Below are 16,798 nucleotides of genomic sequence, written 5' to 3'. Positions count from 1 at the left end.
TTGACTGAAATGCTGCCATGAGATGCCTGTGGGAGTTCTTTTCATACTCATTGGTTTGGCTGTCACTCAGAAAGCTGCTTTCAAAACTATTTTGGTGAACTTAAGGATCATATGAATAATGAGTCACATTGTAAAACTGAGTAGCCTGCAACTCTTCAGAGACACAACCACTTGTATTGAGGGGATCACATCAAAAGCAGATACTAGACCACTAAGGAAAATATTTGCATTTTCAACTCTGCTTGAACAAGCCTGTGTCTTGCCCCTTGTCTTCAATAAATTGTAAACCCCCACCCCCCTTTAAAAGAATTGAAATAAAGCTGCTACTCTTCTTTGACTGACGGGCACTTTAACCTGTTTCTTCTTATTTATAGTTTTCTATAGTCTTCTAGTTTTGTTTGCGTGTGAGAGAGGGACGCTTCTGCAATTAAATCGTCAACTATCATTTAGTTTTTATAAAAGGCTATTGTTATTTTTTTTTAAATCTTAAACTTTGGGGGCCAAGATTCAATGATATCTAATGATATATAATGTCTGTGGGATTCTTTTCTTCCCATATTCCTGCCGGTCTCCAAGATGCAAAAGCCCGGTAGATATAAAATCACCTGGATCCAAGAGAAGGATGCTATAGGATTCTGCAGTCCTGAACTCTCAGCTGTGGATAAGCTCAAGGGAATACTTTTGATTAGACATATATAGGATTGTAGTGTAGACTTTTTTTTTGCTATTTTAATATTTAAAATGGAGATCTGATGGCCTAGACTCATCGAGAAAAGCCATTTTATCCTGCATTTTTCCTTCAAAGCCTCTACCCCCAGAACAAACTAAAAAAAGATTTAGAAAGGTTTTTCAGAATCATGAATAAAATGACCAGATGACTTAAAATAAGACAATGCAAAGTACCTGATCATTGTAAATCCCAGTATTTTCTCTGCTTTGTTTTTGTTTGTTTTTTGAACAAATGCTTTATGTATGTTGGACTCTATGGATGCTAGAGAAGAGAAAATAACTCTCTGTTTTACTAATGTTGATTGTTTCTTCTCTTTTTATCATTTTTGGCCACCTTGTAATAAAACGATCAAAGCAAAGGTATTACTTAAAGTTCTGTAACCAAAATGAGGGGACGGGGATGAGACAGGACAAACAACCATTTCAAAAACAAAGAAATAAGGCTGCCCCCTCCCTCCTCTCCTACAAAAAACAACGAAAGACCTATCTCTGCTCATTAGCATATGGAGAGGAGGAGGATTAATTAATGAGAAACGGCTTCCGGATCCTGATTGGGAATTATGCTGTATCTGGGCTTTGTTAGTCTATGTCAGCCCATAAGCTACATAATCCAACCCACACAACTGTGTTGAACTTTTGTAAATTACTGCGGACAATTATTTAGATCTTATGTCACTATATAATTCTTGTTTGATTCTGTCTGACTATATTGGTTTAATTTATCAATGTTATGTTCAATTCACTGATATTAGGTTTAATTTGATGTTAGGTTTTTAATGCTGTTTTCATATGTGGGATTTTATGCCAATATCTATCTGATTTATGATGGCATTGAATGTATGCTGTTGTTTGTTGGAATCCACCTTGAGTCCCTTCGGGGAGATAGGACGGAATAGAAATAAAGTTGTATTATTATTATTATTATTATTATATATTAAATTAACTTTATTTTAATATGCCAAACATAATTGTATCTCAAACAAAATTGTATAATGTATACAACACATGTTATGATTCTAAAGTAATAAAATCATTTTCAATATGCTAATATATTTTTTACCAATTTCCCATTTTTTAAGTCTTTTCCAAAATTTACCATCCCCCATGCATGTCTTAAACATTTCTGGAAATTTTGTACATTAAGATTTTATCACACTTTGCATAGTAAAATATATGCATTGTGTATTATTTTTATCAGTTGTCCTACTCCATGCATACTCAACTTTTAATCCTGTGGGTATGTGTATAAAATAAACACAGAACTGTAGTATCTCTTAGTTGGCTGAGAAAACAATCTACCTCCGGGAGTTGGTGTTTAGGTGGCACAGAGAGCTGAAGTAAGGAAGGAAAGAAAGACCTCAAACCTCCCAACCTCTGAGGATGCCTGCCATAGATGTAGGTGAAATGTCAGGAGAGAATGCTTCTGGAACATGGCCACCCAGCCTGGAAAACTCACAGCAATCCTATTGCTTTCTTTCTTTAATCAAGTGTGAGCTGATGAAGCTTTCAGCATTTACGTTTTCAATTTAAAATATACTAATAATTGTATTTTGTTCTAAGTTAATGGTACATCTCTAGCAGATATTTAGCCAAACACTATTCATAATCCTAAATTATTTTTGAAATGTTAATATGAAGAGACTACATTGTTTTTTGAATCAAAAACTCACTAAAATTATTTGTTATTCAGTACATGCATTCTTAATCTGTTATAATTTAGATTTAGATAAAGATAGATATAATTTAGATAATGTCTCGGTAGGTAGATTTTTTTAGATGTTTTCCTAAGATGTTTCTTCTCTTAATTTGGTCCAATAAAGCTGTATATTTATTTACTGTATATGTTACTTTCCTAGTACAGTATATTGTGCTGGGTTTTATTGCATTTCACTTTTGAGAATACTAAATAGGACCCATATTATAGATTTTAGAAACTTTTGCTCTTACATTTATATATCTACCATATTTGACTGGTGCATCTTGAGAGTTAAGGGACATGGAAACATATAGGTGAGGATCCAAAATGCTTGAGCTGACAATAATTTAGATGATGTTTCTTTGAACATCTAATTTCTCTATTGTATCACATTTGTTAGGAAATTCCTCCCTTTTTTCAAAACCAGTTTACTTCAAACATAACTGTACTCCAGGAAATGAAGAAACAGAAAGAGGAAGGCTATTTAAAATGCAAATTGTTTTAATATAATAATAATATTAACAGAGAAAAGAGGGTTGGTTGCTATATTGCAGGCACTATAACAAAGCAATTTAGAAAATCGGTTGATCACTGTTTCATTATGTAGTTTTTATAATCAAGAAGACGGGAGTTGCACGAGGTTCAAAAGGAGTTGAACTCTGTGATTAAGCCTTTCAGAGAACTTTGATATGATAAACTGAATTTGAGGTTCTTGATAACACAGAAGGTCAAAAGACACCAGACAATGTTATGTTATCAACTAGTTGACAAACTAGCACTTTGGCCCAGGTTTTTCTAGATTTTATCCAAGATTTTATTTTTGTCCTTGAATGTGATTTTTATTACTTGTTTTTATTGTTATTTGATCTGTTTTATTGCTTTGTTTTATTGTTGTGGACTGGGCTTGGCCCCATATAAGCCGCCCCGAGTCCCTCCGTGGAGATGGGGCGGGGTATAAAAATAAAATTATTATTATTATTATAAGGAGGAATTAGGTGTTTTGGCTTTCAATTTGTGGCCAAATATTGTAATTCAATAGCATCGTCTATATAGGTTGCCATTACTTTCTATGTAGATTGCCATCACTTACATTTTATTTTTTCTGATATATCAATTATAACTTAAAACTATTTTTTCATGAGATAAGGAACCTTATTTCTACATATCCAGAATAGCAGTCAATTTCATGTTGTTCTGTCTCTATAAATAATATATTTTATTCAGACTATATCTGCATCCATTTTTGTTTTAAGTTTTAGTAACATTATAGTTTTTGGCAGTTTATTAGAGACGTGAAAACTTGTGAAAAAGGCGCATTTCTATCAATAACAACATTTAACTATTTATGTTAGATTAGGCACTTAAAACCCTTACCTGAGTGCAGGTGAAATATCCTATCTATGATTTGACTCCTTATTGTACTGTTTTTGATTTCCGCTTGGAAGAGAAAGGTTCTGTCTCATTCAATGTGTATGAATTTCTTTTTGACTTCACTGATTTCTTTTCAGAGTGAAGTTAGGGGAAGAGTTGGTGTTTCAAAATTCTGTTTTTTCTTCAGAGTGAGTTCAGAGAGTTAGGTTCTCTTGGTCTCTCACTTCACCAAATGTTTTTCTGTGCGTTGTCCTTCCTTCTTCTGGGTGTCTCTTGTCTTCTTTCCCTCCTTCTGTTTTCTCTTTCTTCACATGTTTCTCCATTCTAACCATACTTTCTTTTCCCAAGCATGTTTCTGTACCAAGAGGAAGCGTGTTGCGAATTCCTCTTCCTGGCTTTCTTTCCTTTCTATCTGTTCCTTGCTGATCACCATGATGAAGACATTCAAAACTGCAATTCAGCATACTTTTAACTCACGGATTTTGCTCTTTGCAAATAAGATATTTATACCGTTTGCATTTTTCACTCCTTCATCACTTCTTCATTTGAGCTTCAAAGGGGCAGTCCCATTTCTCTGTGCCGTTTACTAGTTTACATGGCAGCAGGCTCAAACTGTGTGCCTTTACTGGCTGTTGTCAAGGAATACGTGTCTTGGAAAGTAGCAAAAGAATCTTGGAATCTGTTCCAGTTTAAATATTTGGAAGAGATTTGTTTTTAACTGTTACAGTTTTAAAACCTTTTATAATATAACAAACACTTTCTGGATTTCCATGGATTTTTGGGAGGATAAAATAGACATTTTGCTTGCTTTAGGTTGAATGGGTGTCTGTCCTTATCTCTTCTGTTTTAAAGTGATACAGATACCCTATATATTTATTTGTAGTATATGGTTGTTTGTTTTGAAGGTGTTAAATTGGAACATACAATTTTGATCTTTATCTTATAAATGATAGTTGAACTTCTTCCTTTCTAGAATGTTTGTACACTTTGTCACTAACAATGATGGTAGAGCTAGAATGTGTTACAGTTACTGGAATTGTTCACTCCTGTATATCTATGTCTATAAAATATGAAAACTGCTCACATGTAAACAAAAGTATTTAGGCTGATTTCAGGCCCACAATCAGCAGTAAGTACCATAACACCCAGAAATGAACTACAGATCAATGCATTATAATTATAGACATGCATTTCTATCCATTTCATTTCTGGATGTTAGTTACTGCTAACCAATTATTGTCCAGTATTTTTATTTTTATAAAAACAATTTCCATATCTTTATATGCTCCTGGCTTTATTTTTTAACTTTTTCTGTAAAGAATAAACACATTTTTGCTGTTTTTCAACTGACATTAACTTTATAAATGACAGTGTATATGAAGGTTGAGTATCCCTTATCCAAAATGCTCGGGACCAGAAGTGTTTTGGATTTTAGTTTTTAAATTATTTTTGAATACCTGTGTTTGCATATTTGTACATAATGAGACACCTCAGAGATGGGACCCAAGTCTAAATACAAGTAATTTATGTTTTGTATACACTTGTAAACATAGTTGGAATGAAATGTATGCAATATTTGTAACAATGTGTGCACATAGAACCACTAGAAAGTAAAAGTATTATCTCAGCCGTCTGCATAGACAATTTTGTATTTTGGAGTATTTGGGATATTGGACTTCCAGATAAGGGATGTTCATCCTCTCCAGTAAGTCTAGTGAACACTAATATGTGATAGCAACAATAGCTTTATAAATGATACATTTTGAGATGCATTGTTGTGTATGTTAAAATAAAACATTAGCAATACTTGATTATCCATTTATGAAGAACATGACAATCTGTTTGAGTTTGTGCTCACTTATCTGTAAATACTTCAATGAGTTTGCAGGATGAATTATACACAGATAATAAAACACAGTGAAGCTTATCATACATGTAGTTATTTTATTATCTTTAAGATATTATTTGCATTTCTTAGTATTGTGTTAGAAACACCCTCTTGCCCCAAATTTCAATTTTTTAATGTGGATCATAGAAGTTTCTCATGATGCTTTGAGATGGAATAAGTTTATCTGTGAAAAGATTTATATATGGCATGTAGATCCTTGGCTAAATCCAACATTGAACAGGCCACAGTGGAGCTTTTTCCTTTCCTTTCCCATTCTGCTAGTAGCTGAACAAATAATTCAAAAACCAATTCTCCAGAGCTTTTTGAGGGGCGAATCAGGAGATCTGGAGTGCCATAAATGACTCTCCTCCCCTAGAGTCTTCTGGATTCCTGTATTCTGACAGTGAAAGTCCATGGTTTGATCCTGTTTTGTTTAATTAAAACAAGTTAAAACATATAATGGTACAAATAACCACACAGTTGACAGGTTTGACTTTGCTTTGGATATATACCATTGCTAAAATAGGTTATGATATAAGTAATATTGTTGAATGTTTATCTGTGGATTGCTTTAACTTGAAACACTGCACTGTCCACTCTGTAGATACTGAATATTCCCTGAGCTGCTTCAGTTTGGCGTTATGTGAGAAAATTAAGTGATGTTTCCAAATTTTCACTTTCCCACACTTTCTTCTCTTCCCATGTTCTTTTATATATATAACTCCTCTGACCTGTTCACCCTGCTTTCCATATAATTGGTGAAGTTAGTTGAATTCTATAATATAACTGTGTTTTATCCTTCTCAGAAACCCATCCCTTTCTTAGATTATCTGAAATCAGTTCGGTTCTTCATATTGCATTTTTCATATGATAACTATATTTTTTTATCTTTTTCATAAATAGTACTTGATAAAACAAGATTATTTATTTGCCACAATTATGGCACAGTTTACTGGCAAAAGAATACATGTAAGCTTTGACTTGCAGTGGTTCTCAACTTGTGGGTCCCCAGATGTTTTTGGCCTTGAACTTCCAGAAATCCTAACATCAGGTAAACTGGCTGGGATTTCTGGGAGTTGTAGGCCAAAAACATCTGAGGACCCTAGGTTGAGAACCACTGTGTTAGAAGCTTGCGGGCATTGTTTTGAATTATTTGACAAGATATTTAATATATAAAATTCTAATTATTTAGTGATATTTGTTTATATATATTTTAACCTATTTGAAGTGTAGACTGGATTGAATCCAGAGAAGCTCATGTAACAGCGATGGCCATGGAGGTGTGTGGCTCTTAGGTTTCTGCATGTTTCTGAAAGCAGTTTGAGAAAGTGATATATATTCAAATAAGACTTGAGGATACTCAATGTTTATCAAATAAATGAATAAAGTTTGAAGGAATTGGTTATTCTCACTTCAGAAAAAAATCAAGTAGTAGTATTGCTGAGATTCTTAATTATCCCACTATATTGTTAGTTTATTGTTATAGACCAATGATGGGCAACCTTTTGTGCTTGGTGTGTCAAAATTCACCAAAAAACTTGGTGGTGTGTCATTTTGAGAGAAAAAACATAATTTCACAATATGTATAGCTTAAATAACAAAAATGTATAATTGTAATATATAACTGTATTTAATAAATCAAAAACTATTTACTACCATTATTTCCATGTACAACAATCTATGGTACCTCTTGCAGTTTCCACACTGATTTCTCTCTATTCTAGTTTCAATGTAGTCATGAATAATTAATATAATAATAATATAATAGTAATAATATGATAATATACTACAATAATAATAGAATAATAATAGAATGATATAATAATCTATCTATCTATCTATCTATCTATCTATCTATCTATCTATCTATCTATCTATATAAATGTAATGTGCATAATTCCCATGGAGTAAACAACAAAACCACTGGACCAAATCACACCAAATTTGGCCACAAAAGGCATAGTCATCTAATCAATCTGCATGCAGCAGCGTGTCAGCAAAAATGGCTAGGCGTGTCAGTGCTCACACGCGTGTCATAGGTTGGCCATCACTGTCCCTTTACCTTCTATCTCCAGTTGATTTTTTATGTCAGCAGAAAGGATTTATTTTCCCTTTAGCACCATTCTCTTAGAAAAGGGAGCTAATCTTCATTCATGTCCTCCTGTTGCCCTGAGGAGAAATTTGGACACTTCTGTTTCAATTTGATTTTTAATAACTGTTAGGATATCATCTGAACTCTAAACTATGAACGATCTTTAAACCGCTAAGCTGCAGAAGGTTGGCGGTTCAAATCCGTGGACAGGGTGAGCTCCCGCTGTTAGCCCCAACTTCTTCCAACCTAGCAGTTTGAAAACATGCAAATGTGAGTACATCAGTAGGTACTGCTTCAGTGGGAAGGTAATGGTGCTCCATGCTTGCCACATGACCAAGGAGGTGTTTACGGATAACGCCGGCTCTTCAGCCTAGAAATGGAGATGAGTACCAACCCCCCAGAATCGGACTCAACTAAACGTAATGTCAGGGGGAAACCTTTACTTTAAGAATTAAATCAGGAATTGAGGATGAGTTATAAATCTGAAATAACTATCACAATGATGCCTTCCAAGTCCAGTTATGTTTTTCTTTATCTGATGCCTATTCAAAAAAAGCCCGACTCTGAAGAAAAATAGCTTAATGGAAAAAAATAGTAACAAATCAAACTTTATAAAAATATGTTCCAGCAGCTTATAGGTAAGCCATGTTTGTTATGAGTTTATAAGCAGTTTCAAATCTTAAAACAGGCAAACACCTTGATGTATTTTATTTATGTATTTATTTATATGTGGTATTTATATATCACCCTTCTCAACCTCGAAGAGGACTCAGGGCAGTTCACAATGTTGGCAACAATTCAGTGCCCTCGATAAAAAACAGTATAAAATGTCAAAGTTGACCCTCCCCTAATAAAACATTAAACATTATTAAACACACCACATAAAATAGCATCATATATCACACAAAACATAGCCATTGTCTGTAAACAGTCCTGCACTTTAACTTTAAATATTCCTATTTAAACATTTTTAATGCTGATGCAAACAACTGAAGGTAACGAGAAAATCTACACAGAAGTTAGATTAAGCCTGTGGGTTCATGATCCAGTGGTTGACATCTGATTTTTAATCATGTTTAATGGCCTGTTAACATTATGCCTTGACCTCACTGTACTGATCAGTGTTATGGGCTCACACCATTTGAAGTTAGTGCTATTTAATGTGCTACTTTGTGATTTACATATATTTTAGTATAGCATAAAATGTTTAAGCTTTTTACATTACAGATGATCATTTTTCCAAATGTCTATATTTTCTTTAGCTTTTGTTATTGGTTTTGGCAGCAATTTAACAGAAATAATCTTGTTTTCAGCTATTTGATTTGAATGTAATCCAGCACATTTTATTTCATACTAATCCTCTTAAACATGCTACTTGTCTCTGCTTATGAATAATGAAGGTGTTACCAAAGATTGATCCTATTGAGTATTCATTACTTTCCCTCTGCTGCCTCTTAAACATTAGAATAGGAAAACAATTACATGGTGAAATAGCAAGGAGGTACACAGGCTCTGGTCTTCTTTAATATCATGTACATTCCTTTCTTGTGTATCCTCCAAAATTTGTGAAATTACTAAGGAATCTATAACCCAGTACCTCAATAACAATCACCAGGACAAGAAACTTATCTCTTTTGGCTGTAGTACTAGACCATAGTTAACAAGGGTTAAATAAAGATGGATCTGGCTTGCAGATATTCAAACATATCATTTAAAGTTGGTTTGCTTAATTTGCCTCCATTTATATCCAGACGCTATATCAAAGTCATTTACAATGCCCAAGTCTTGACAAGATGACTCTGTTTCACCCTTGTTATACAATTGTGTCACAGCAGAAATGGCCCAGGGGTCAAATATTATGCCTCTTTCTGGGATATTTGGCAACTTCAGGGATATTCTGAAGGCAAAAAATAATCACAAACTCTTTCTTCAGTCCTACATATCAAGGTTGAAAGCTTACGAATCTTCTTTGTTAAACCTTTTCTTAAAATGTAATTTCTTCTGAAGCATTCCATCTGCATATACAGTAGAGTCTCACTTATCCAAGCTAAACGGGCCCGGCAGAACGTTGGATAGGCGAATAACTTGGATAATAAGGAGGGATTAAGGAAAAGCCTATTAAACATCAAATTAGGTTATGATTTTACAAATTAAGCACCAAAACATCATATTATACAACAAATTTGACAGAAAAAGTAGTTCAATACGCAGTAATATTATGTTGTATTTACTGTATTTACGAATTTAGCACCAAAATATCATTATATATTGAAAACATTGACTACAAAAATGGCTTGGAAAAAGAAGCTTGGATAAGCGAGGCTTGGATAAGTGAGACTCTACTGTACTTAAATATCTCTTGTTATTGCTGTCACCCAGCCATTGGTTACTCCATTTCAGTAATAGTAATGGGTGGTTAAATTTACACAAAACATTGCTGATGCTCATTTTATTAAATGCCACCATTGTATATTTATAACCATTCTGAGAGTCTCATCTTTATGGCAGTTTTAGTGATCAACATTTCTTGCAGGCTATATATAAATAGCAGATGTATTTTCATCTGTTTACCTTATACACTATAAAACCTCTTTTCACTTGTAAACTGTCTCAGAAAGCTATTTTGAAGCTGGAATTATAGCTGTATAAGATATCTTCACACACACATACCTTATAGATCAAGGGTCTTCAAACTTTTAAAGTAGAGGGCCAGTTCACGGTCTTCCAGACTATTGCGGGACCTCACTATAGTTTGAAAAAAACATGACCGAATTCCTACACACATTGCAAATATCTTACAAGAAATTAATTTGTCCCCCCTCTCCCCAAAGAAACATGAAATAATACTATATTTAACACAAAGAACAATTTTAACCAACATAAACATACAAGTATTTCAGTAGGAAATTTGGGTTTGCCTTTGGCTGATGAGATCGTCAAGTTAATTGGGATTGTTGTCGTTGTTGTGTGCCTTCAAGTTGTTTCAGTCCCTAAGTCTAAAGTTTCGGGCAGAGACCAAGTAAATGACCTTTTAGGGCTGCAATTGGCCTGTGGGCCTTAGACTGGGGACCCCTATTATAGATAAATACTATATTTGCAGATATATTTTGTAAGATAAGTCAATTATAGCTGGCTAAAAATAGCATTATTATGGTAAAAAAAACCTCAAATTTTTCTGCTTAGTGAGATGGTGATGTAGTTTTGGAAGGAATTGCATTATTTTCCCTGTATACCTGAAACTTGGTATACCTTTCCCCAAATAACCACTTTTCATCACTCTGTAGTAAAAAGACTAATTCAAATTATGCCCCTGAGGCAGTGTATGATTCCCCCAAAGTAACTAAGATTGCTCCTTTTTCTGTTAAAAAGGGGGTGAATTCACTCTAGATATGGAGAGTTTATATATCAGTCATAGCCCTTCCTCCCAGGACCAATTTTATTTCCTCTTCATATTTTGGCAGTCTATGCCCCTTATAGAAAGACATCAGAAAGCAATTGCCCTGGATCTGCATTCACTACTTTCAATTATGGTAAAAAGGAATGAATAAAGAAGCAAACTTTAGCAAATTCTTGGTCTCAACTAGAGTAAATCAGTTGAATCGTTAGGAAGTTGATACTAATTTGAAGTGTATTACATCATGATAATAGTATATAGTAAAACCCCAACTTACGAGTGACTCAACTTGCGAGTTTTTTGAGATACAAGCCATCACTTCTCCTGTTTTCCCCTCTGAGTTACAAGCTAGGGTGAGAGGTAGCACTAGCATGAGAGCATGCCACCTTCCATGGGAGGGGCTTTCACCAGCAGCAGCATCAGCACTAGGAGGGAGGCTGTGGGAGGCTCAGACCAACCGTGAAACAATATGGTGGCCTAGTGGATGGATGCCCACTAGCCGGGTGGGAGAGGGGTTCCATGCAGGGAATGCCGGGCTTGGCCTTTTGGCTGAGCTTTCAAGTGGAGCTGGTGTTTACCAGTTCCTTCCTGTCAAATATTGTCTCCTCCTGCCCCTGGGACCTTGTGCGATTTTCCAGTGTTCAAGATCAGGATGAGGAAGAGAGCTAAGGTGATGGAAGAAGTAGAGAATCTTCAAAGAGGCAAGCATTAATCGGTGAGAAAAGAGACACAGAAAACTGCCCATCAGTTTCTCCCTATCTGGTTTGGAAGGGTGATGGTTTTTGTTTCCTTGAAAATTAATTTTTAGACATTATTTGTTATTTATAAAGTACATTTTTCTAATTTAAAAACATGTAACAAAAGTTTGGTATGGTTTTTGGGGGGCCGGAACAGATTAATATCATTTCAATATAAACATCTGCTTTGAGATAAGAGCAATTTGAGTTAAGAGCTCAGTCGTGGAACGAATTAAACTCTTAAGTGAAGGTATCACTGCATTGAACAATGAAAGAGCTTTTGTAAAACAATTGAAAAAAATCTTTAGAGTTCTTTCAGAATTGGGCACAACTATAATTTAATCTTTGGAATAAATCCTACAGTTACTGAGAATCTGTTATGAAATCCTGTATTAGAATTCAACCTAATAAAAATGGCTTTTGGAATGGAAAAAAATATCATTTGCATTTTTTAAACTCTAAAATGTTTGTCATACGGTGTGACCTAGATTTATTAGACTGTAGTAGTTTAGTGCAATTTGGCTGGAAGTTTGTCATGACATCAGTGTAATCTCTATGCAGTATGTGATTTCAGTTGGTTCCAGTGTTAAATACTTTCATAATTATGCTAGTTTTGGCAGTTAACTTAGAACTTTTTCACATTTCTTTTAATGAACATGGTTTATTTCTGGGCTTGGGAGCAGCCACATATGTTCGAGAAATTAATTGTGTGTTTTCAGAGTTAACACTGAACAGAAATATGTATGACTACAGTTTCCTTTTACAGAAACAGGTCTAAAAAGAAGCATAGTTCTTGTAAGGTCATGGCCACATGATGTCCCTCTCAGTAATAGAGTCTAAACTTTATTTTATAAAAGTGTTAGTAGCCATTGTCTTTTTATTATTTTAAAGCCCACATTTTGAGAAATTTCTTTTTACATCTTTTTTAAAGGTTTTGGATAATTTTTATAGTTAGAAAATTGGAATTTAATGGCGGATTTCATCACTCCGTATATTCCATATGAACTTCACATTGCACCTCACTTATATTGATATTTTGAATTAAGAATAACTTTTTAAATTCTAGAAGTAAAATTTTGTTAGACAGGTATTAATATATCAAGATTTAATGCTGTTTATGTTTTAGTGCTGAAGTGAAAATGTCTTCCTCACTAAAGGAAAAGTATAGATGAATTTAACATATATAGCTATATTAAAATTTCTTGTTGCAATGAACAAATACAAAAGATAGATGAGACAGAACTAGGTGTGGAGAATCAGTGACATGATTTGTAGAATTTTGTTGAGTTTAAAAAAAAAACAATCCAGGCACTAGACAAATAAGTAAATATGCAAAAAAGATAATAAATTGATTTCTTCTTGTCTGATTCAAAATTAATCATTTTTCCTTCGACAATACAATAATTTCTTACATTTTACAGGATGACCATGAAAGCTGTGGCTCCAGTTCAACAAATCGTAGTACCTCAGAAAGCACAAAAACATCAGTGAAACCAAGAAGAATTCAGCAGGCTACTCCTGACCCTGATTTGCCACCAGGTAGTTTGTTCGATAAGTTGTATATTTTGGCACTTAATATTAATTGTAATGGTGCAAGTTGGAACATAATTATCTTCACTTTCAGCACGGTGAAACATATCCCCTCTCAAATTGATTTGATCTTCTCCTGGTTGAGAAGTATGTTTCTGGTTGAACACTGTGTAAATGTTCCACTGTACAACAGGAGCACCGTACATGGTTTTGGAAACTAGTGATCTATCCCTTTCTGTTGGGCATTTAGGTGGAAATTACTCTTAAGTCTGCACTTAGGCAAACCCAAATTGTTTTTTTTACATAATTCAATATTTTCATTGGGATTCTGCTTGACATTAGCAGAAGGATATCTCTGGCTATACACTTTTTCGCTGCATGAGGATACGGGAAACACGTAATTGTAATAATTATATGAGTCATAAGAACAAATGAATATGCACTTTCTCATATACTTTCCATAAGTGCATATGGTTATGCTGCTACTTTAGCTGACTAAAGATGTCTACTTTTTACCTTTTGCCAAAATTATGAGATTTTCCTCTCCCATGTACCATCACTTCGAGGAGCTAGAATGATGAACAAATGTTCTTTGTACTGGCACCCTGGGAAGGGAAGTCAAACTTGTTCCATCCCTTTTGAGTTTCTGTCAGGCAGCTAAGTATTTATTATGTAATATTGTTTTCTGTTCTTAAAGTTCAAATGGCTGTTTCAACCTTTTAAAATATAATAATAATAATAATAATAATAATAATAATAATAATAATAATAATAATAATAATAATAATAAAATTGTATTCCACCCTATCTCCCCAAGGAGACTCAGGGCGGATTCCAACATACAATGGCAAACATTCGATACCTCCATAAACAAACAAACAAACAAACACTGACATAAATTCCAGAGAAACCCCGCATATGAAAATAACATTAAAACTTAACATCAACTAGATTAAACCATTGTAGTCTGATTATAAATGTTTTTATCTGTTGTGTATTACTTCAGGGCACTAGTAGGCTCAAGAGTGATTGATGTGTCACATAAATAAAATAACTGTCTCACAGAGACATTGGTTTTGCAGTACAGGTTGAGTATTCCCTATCCATAAGGTTTCAGACGAGAATGATTTCAAATGCTTTTTTGGATTTTGGAATATCTGTATTAGTATATGTGTTCATAATGGAGGTGGAAGCAAACTTTAAGCATGAAAATCATTTATGTTCCATTTACACCCAAAAATGTAGCTTAATTTTTTTTAAAAAAAACAACAACACAATTTTAAATATTTTTACACATGAAACTTCATTCATCAGAAGGAAAAGGTATAATTATCTCAGTCATCCATGTGGACAGTTTTGGATTTTGGAGTATTTTGGATAGGGGATGCTTCATCCTTGGCAGTAATTATTAAATTCCGCTTAAGATCATACAGCCTTCAGATTGTGACATTGAATTCACTGCTTCTAGAGCTTTCTTTTCTACATCAACTGTGACATTTACAGTAACTGTTTTCTCAGTATATGGACTACTTAATGGTTTTTTAAAGCTCATTGTTCTTTGGACGCAAGTTACATTGAATATAGTGAAACCTGTATTAAGGTCACTGAATAGAATAGTATAACTTTATTGTCATTGTACATTGTACGACGAAATTAAATGCTTTCCCCAGCACACATGGCAAAACAACACACCAATTCCTCTACACTCCCACCACCACTGCACAGCCCCCAATGCCACATCAATGCGAAGTCACTGAGTTCCATATAGTTACAGCTGTAGGATGAAAGTTGTCTCTCAGTCTGTTTTCTGAATACAGAAAATGTTAAGTTTTTGTTTTGTCTAAACCATCTGCCTCCTAGTGTACCACACTGATTGAACCTGGTTTTGTATTTTGTGATTTGCAAATGAGTTTCGCAAATAAAGGATTACTAAATTCCTATTTCCTTTCTAGGCTATGTGCAGAGTTTGATTTGGCGTGTAATTAACAATGTCAATATTGTCATCAATAATCTCATACTCAAATATGTGGAGGATGATATTGTTCTTTCAGTTAATATCACTTCAGCAGAATGTTACACAGTGAATGAATTTTGGGATCAAGCATTCATGGATATTTCGGGTAAGTGTCTTTCTGTTAACTTTTCTCCTGTAAGTTGGAATCATGGAATCACAGTTTGAAGAGACCTTGTGGGCCATCCAGTCCAACCGCCTGCCAAGAAGCAGGAAAATCACAAATACAGTAGAGTCTCACTTATCCAACACTCGCTTATCCAACGTTCTGGATTATCCAACGCATTTTTGTAGTCAATGTTTTCAATATAACGTGCTATTTTGGTGCTAATTTTGTAAATACAGTAGTTACAACATAACATTACTGCACATTGAACTACTTTTTCTGTCAAATTTGTTGTATAACATGAGGTTTTGGTGCTTAATTTGTAAAATCATAACCTATTTTGATGTTTAATAGGCTTTTTCTTAATCTCTCCTTGTTATCCAACATATTCGCTTATCCAACGTTCTGCCGGCTCGTTTATGTTGGATAAGTGAGACTCTACTGTAGTTCTAAATATTGCTCAGGAATTATTAGAGGAATGAAAGCAGGATTGGGGAGGTGCACTCTGATCTTTAAAGTTACTGCTATTACAATAGAGTCTCGCTTACCCAAGCTTCACTTATTCAAGGTTCTGTATTATCCAAGGCAGTCTCCCTTTTAGTAGTCATTGTTTTTGTAGTAAATGTTGCAATGTTTTGGTGCTAAATTTGTAAATACAGTAATTACTACATAACGTTACTGCGTATTGAACTGCTTTTTCTGTCAGTTTCTTGTAAAACATGATGTTTTGGTGCTTAATTTGTAAAATCATAATGTAATGTTATGTTTAATAGGCTTTTTTCTTAATCTCTCCTTATTATCCAAGATTTTCACTTATCCAATATTCTGCCGACCCGTTTATCTTGGATAAGTGAGACTTTACTGTATTTATTTAATATGTATCCAGCTTTCCTCCTAAAATCAGAACCAAGGCATCTCACAACAGGTCAAATCAAAATACAATTTTAAACTGTCATTATAATAAAAATAATTAGGAATAATTAAATAAGCAAACCTATTAAAATTAGTAATTTCAAAACATTTTCAGCATGTTATCCTTAGAATATGAGACACTGCAAGTCTTAACCTATCAGATTCTACACTGAGTATCTTTAATAAATACAGAGTATCAGATAGCAAAATGTATTTGAAACTACTAGTGCATTCTCTAGTGTTCCATATATCTCTATGCAATATGTTGTCCTTTTAATGTGTATCTGATAATTATTCAACAGTGTGTAAGGCATATGAGTTTGTGTCTACCA

At 34.0% G+C, this 16,798-nt stretch overlaps 1 protein-coding gene across 5 annotated transcripts in view; it reads left to right on the top strand.

Annotated features, from left to right (window-relative positions):
• Window positions 1-16,798, top strand: part of vps13b (vacuolar protein sorting 13 homolog B) — a 389,126-nt gene that overhangs the window by 24,272 nt on the left and 348,056 nt on the right. For all 5 annotated transcript variants that reach the window (XM_003226609.4, XM_008119485.3, XM_062980141.1 and 2 more), the window contains exons 4-5: window positions 13,329-13,446; window positions 15,390-15,557. In XM_003226609.4, coding sequence (XP_003226657.2) covers window positions 13,329-13,446; window positions 15,390-15,557 — 286 coding nt within the window. The remainder of the gene's footprint in view (window positions 1-13,328; window positions 13,447-15,389; window positions 15,558-16,798) is intronic.

The sequence above is a fragment of the Anolis carolinensis genome, chromosome 4 (genome assembly GCF_035594765.1).
Source record: "Anolis carolinensis isolate JA03-04 chromosome 4, rAnoCar3.1.pri, whole genome shotgun sequence".
Classification (NCBI taxonomy): Eukaryota; Metazoa; Chordata; class Lepidosauria; order Squamata; family Dactyloidae; genus Anolis; species Anolis carolinensis.
The sequence above is the reverse complement of the archived record's forward strand: the minus strand, read 5'-3'. Positions and strand labels throughout refer to the sequence as shown.